Here is a 5,286-nt window from a genome sequence, read left to right as displayed (position 1 = left end):
AAAAAAAAAAAATAAAAAAAAATAAGGCTTTTATTGCTACAAGTAGTTAACTTCCAGCAAAAATTGCTGAGCCATTCCCATGTTCCAATAACCTTTGGTTTTGAATTTTTATTTATAGTATAAATCAAGCTATATAGATAAAGAATTCTCTCAACAAGTGATTTTCATGGTACATTAGAATTTTATTAAAGTTGAATTGAAAGCAGCAATTGTTGGATTTTTAAAGTTACTTTTAACCTTAATAATGACTTGTTTCCTAATTTAAATACATTTCAGGTGTTCTACTTTCCAAAGGACCAGGATTTATCTATTTTATCAACTTGTTATCAGTTTGCAAAAGAAATAGCCATGGCTTGTAGTGCTGCACTGTGCCCTCACCTGAAAACTCTAAAGAGTAATGGAATGAATAAAATTGGACTCAGAGTTTCCATTGACACTGATACGGTGAGGCATGTTTTTGTGATATATTTTTCAAATTAATGTGTTGCGTATTTAAAAAATAAGAAATTTTTTCTTTAACCTTTTATTTTGGGATAAAAGAATGGAGCTAAAATTTGTTGGGCATCAAATGTGTGCTACACACTCCACATATATTGTATCTATTAATCTCCACAACAGGGTCAGCAAACTTTTTTTGTAAAAGGACAGACAGTAAATACTTTAGACATTGTAGGCAGTATGGTTTTTTCACAACCACTCAACTCTGCCATTATAGTGGGAAAGCAGCCATTGACATATATAAACAGGAGTGTGGCTGTGTTCCAGTGAAACTTCGTTTATCCAGCCAGATGTGGCCTACAGGCCATAGTTTGCTGTCGCCTGCTCCATGACTACCCTGCCTGATAGGTAGAGTTTTAAATTTACTTATTCTGAATAGATTCTATATATACATGATTTAAAATCTTAAAAGTATAAATGTGTATGTATAACAGGACCACCTCACTGAACATTTCCAGAGAGCAGCATTCACACTGTATCCTATGTAATTGGTAGACCTTGGAGATACCCACTCCAGGCTACAATGTAAATGGTTCCCAGTAGAGTTGTGTAAGGCAACAGCCCTGGAAATAATCTCTTTCCTACCCTCAACTCCCAACCCCTCAGTTTACCCTCCCTCATCCTCCTTCCCAGCCAAGCAATCAATGTTACTCATTTCTTACATATTCTTTGTGATTTTATGCATGTATAAGCAAATAAGTGTGTTATACTTTTTATCCCCCTCTTTTACACTATTTTTTCCCCATACATCTTTAACTTAATGTATCTTAAAGATATTATGTATTAGTATATATCCTTTTTAACAGTTGCATAGTAGTAGTTGATTATATAAATGTACCATAATTTATTTAAGTAGTCTTTTCTGCGTATTTGGCATATGTTGATTGACATTTTTAGGTTGTCCACAGTATTTTGCTTTTACATAAGTGTGAGTATAATATCCATAAGAAAAATTCCTAGAATTGGCAGGTTTGAGTATGTACTCAAAAGATATTACCATATTATCCTCAATAGAAGTTATGCCAATTTATATTTCCATCCAGCATTTGTAAGAGAGCTCTTTCCCTCACATCCTTATCAAAGAAGTATGTAATATAATTTTTGAATTTTGATAATTTGATAGGTGAAAAATAATATCCAAGTATTATTTAATCTGCTTTTCTCTTAACAATGAGTGATGATCATCTCACATGTAAGAGACATTTGTTTTTCTTTGAACTTTCAGTTCATATCTATTAGGTATATTTATTTTGTAACTGTTTCCAACATCCAATATAGTAGATTTTCAAAGCAGATTCTTCATTAGAATGGTTAATCCAAACATGGGTAAGTTCATACTCTGAGAGTTTGCTTTTCTCCACCTAAGATGTGTTATACTCACAGTTCTTATTGGAAAGAGGAAGTTTTGTTTTCATCTCACTGTTAAAAGTCCCCTTTTCAAGGAAGCACCTGATAGTTACTTATTTGAGTAAGCATTGTTAATATTTTCTTTAGTCAAATGTATTAATATGTAATTTCCACCATCAACATTAAATTCTAATATTAAATATTATTGCAATAGCAAATTTGAAATATTTTTAAGTGTTTTTAAATACCATGGATTTTTAAAATTTAAATAATGTTGGCAGTTATTCAAAGCCTAATCCCTCTAATGTGTTTATGTATTCATTGAGAGGAAACCTAAAGTATGACGTAGTGGCAATTAAATTTTTATGATATCCATGGGAGGGACGATTATAATTTATTTAGCAGACAGATAAATATAGGAGAATATAGAACACTTTTTATAAATAATATATCAAATATTTTATTAACATGCTTAGACTGATATTTTAAAATATTTTAATTATTTTATATTCATATTCTGAGCTAAACAAGATTGCTCATTTTCTAGGGTTGTCTTATCAAGATTTTTTTTTTTCCAGGTTGAATTTCAGGCAGGATCTGAAGGTCAACTTCTGCCTCAGCATTATCTAAATGATCTTGATAGTGCATTGATACCTGTGATCCATGGTGGGACTTCCAACTCTAGTTTACCATTAGAAATAGAACTGGTATTTTTCATTCTAGAAAATCTTTTTTAGTGAAAGAATGTGCTATATTATATACTGCAAACTGATTTGTTAAAACTAACTCTAGCCCTAAAGCTGAAATGCCACAAACACTAAAAGTAAATATGTCTGATGTTTGAAACACATAAGCTTTGCTCTTTAGGCAGAAATGATCTTTTTAAACCATTAGCACAATATTTAAATATCTAGAAATGTAAGAGATCAGTTTTTTAAGCTTTACAATTAAGTACTGAAAAGACAAGGATTTCTTCTATCTTTAAGAAATTTATAGCATTTATTGTGTTATTTAAATGCTAAACCAAAGTATCTGCACTTAGGTATACCTCTTTATGCCAAGAATGATTTTAATGAAGGCCCTTTTCAGATGTAACCTTATGAAGGAAATATCTGTTTTGTCTATATGCTGGTTAGAATACTGGTTTCTAAAGTCTGTCAAAAATGTATTCCAATGGCACAGGCCAGTTTTGAGATCTTAGACTTATAATTCTTTGAATAAAGCCGATAACTTATTTGTATAAATGGAGTGGAGACCTATCTCCATGATTAGATAAACTGTTTGGATTAAAATCAGAATTTTGCCTTTTTTCTTCTCAAATTATTAATAATGTATATAAAACACACATACACATACGTAGTTTTTCCTGATTAAATGGGTATTCTTAAAATAATTATGGGTGCTTCAGGATTTTGTGCTTCTATATTTAAGTATATTGTTTTTATAGCAAGAACATATGATTCTGAATGTGTTTTATAAATCTTTAATAATTTATATATATAAGTAATATTTTTCTATCATAGTGTATTGTTTTTCCTCCTTTTCTTCCAAATTATACCACTTCTAAGAGTGATTGATCGGCCGGGCGTGGTGGCTCACGCCTGTAATCCTAGCTCTCTGGGAGGCCGAGGCTGGCGGATCGTTTGAGCTCAGGAGTTCAAAACCAGCCTGAGCAAGAGCGAGACCCCGTCTCTACTAAAAATAGAAAGAAATTAATTGGACAACTAAAAATATATAGAAAAAATAGCCGGGCATGGTGGTGCATGCCTGTAGTCCCAGCTACTCGGGAGGCTGAGGCAGGAGGGTCGCCTGAGCCCAGGAGTTTGAGGTTGCTGTGAGCTAGGCTGACGCCACAGCACTTACTCTAGCCCAGGCAAAAGAGTGAGACTCTGTCTCAAAAAAAGAAAAAAAAAAAGAGTGATTGAGCATGCCAGATGACCTTGAAGTAGTCATTATGTAGCAATAAATGAAGCCTGAAATAGGTTTTTTTACTTCCACTTTAATCCTTAGAAATTTCATGGCAAATCTGCATATTTTCATTGACACCAATGTATTAAGAGTAAATTTTAATGAACTAATTACTTTTTCATATTTTAAATTCTTTATATGGTATTTTTTTATAACAGTATATTAACATAAGTTAAATTCTATGTATTTGAAATTGTTACAGAGCTTTCCTCTTCAACTTCAAACAGTAAAAAAAAAAAAAGTAAAGGGCATATTTTAGTCCCTGTCATTTAAGTTATATAAAATTTCATCATTATTTTAATACTTTTAAAATTCTTATGTGAAATATATGTTTTTGTATCAAAAACCACTCATAGCTGAAGAAAAAGAAACAACACTAAATAGCCCTATTTTAAGAAAAATATTTATGAAGCCTTTGAACTTGAAGATCAAGTAAATGTCATAACTCAGGACCTGAAGTCTCAAGCTAGGAGAGACTGAGAACTTTAAAAGTTTGAGCATATGGTTCCGACTGAATCACATCTGTAGTACTAGGCAAAGACACAGTTTAGAGGAGAATATCAGCCTCTGGAAATAGCTACTCTATCTATGAACAATGTAAAATGTTGCAGATATTAAATAAAATAACAATGTGTAATAACTTGTGAAGTTTGTTGAAATGGTGTGAGATGAAAACAATTGCATATCCAATCCAATTTGTTTTCTTTATATAGTGCGTGTATTTTGTAGTGTAAGTAGGGGCACAGTCTGTGAATGCTGAACTTACTTTAAAATAACCAAATGGTGGAGGGCTCTTCCTTCATGGCATAGCTTAGGATTTGTTTTCACAATGTCTCTGCATTCAGTAAAAATTAGAATTATGTGCCTACAGTTTGGAGGCACATTTTAAAGTATTCCATGTCAATGTATGTTTTTAAATTCATTTGTTACTCATTTGGTCATGTTCTTCACATTGTTACTTAATTTGAAATTTTGCTTTTTTAAGGGTGAAGAAATAGAATGGTTCTTTGTACTCAGTCTACAATAATCTATTTTTGGTCTTATGCCTTTGATTGAATACTATTCTTTTTCTCTGAATTTCAAAATATAAAGTAAAATCTAAACTATTTGTTTTATGCAGCTATCCAACAAACTGTGTGTGTGTGTTTGTATACTTGCTATGCTGAGAATCCTTTGTTAGATTTCTGAGTAAAAGTTTCTAAAAATGATTGTTCTGACAAAATTAGACATAGTTCTTGTCAACATTTATGGATTCCATGCTACAAGTAGTATGTGCTAAGTGCACAGAATGCCAAGAGAAAGAGGAGGATTTAGCCATGTAGGAATATGGCCAGGCATGGTGGCTCATGCCTGTAATCCTAGCACTCTGGGAGGCCGAGGCGGGCGGATTGTTTGAGCTCAGGAGTTTGAGACCAGCCTGAGCAAGAGCGAGACCCCGTCTCTACTAAAAATAGAAATTAGCTGGACAACTAA

General features: G+C 32.4%; 1 protein-coding gene across 1 annotated transcript in view; it reads left to right on the top strand.

Annotated features, from left to right (window-relative positions):
* The window catches only part of ZFYVE16 (zinc finger, FYVE domain containing 16), a 44,189-nt gene extending 41,156 nt beyond the window's left edge, over positions 1-3,033 (top strand). Inside the window, exons 16-17 of the mRNA XM_012664627.1 lie at positions 277-444; positions 2,424-3,033. Of these exons, the coding sequence (XP_012520081.1) occupies positions 277-444; positions 2,424-2,582 (327 nt within the window). The 3' untranslated portion in view covers positions 2,583-3,033. The remainder of the gene's footprint in view (positions 1-276; positions 445-2,423) is intronic.
* The last annotated feature ends 2,253 nt before the right edge of the window (positions 3,034-5,286 follow it).

Source organism: Propithecus coquereli, unplaced genomic scaffold (genome assembly GCF_000956105.1).
Source record: "Propithecus coquereli isolate 6110/MARCELLA unplaced genomic scaffold, Pcoq_1.0 Scaffold9, whole genome shotgun sequence".
Taxonomy (NCBI): domain Eukaryota; kingdom Metazoa; phylum Chordata; class Mammalia; order Primates; family Indriidae; genus Propithecus; species Propithecus coquereli.
Note: the sequence above shows the minus strand (reverse complement) of the source record. Positions and strands in the feature narration are given on the sequence as shown.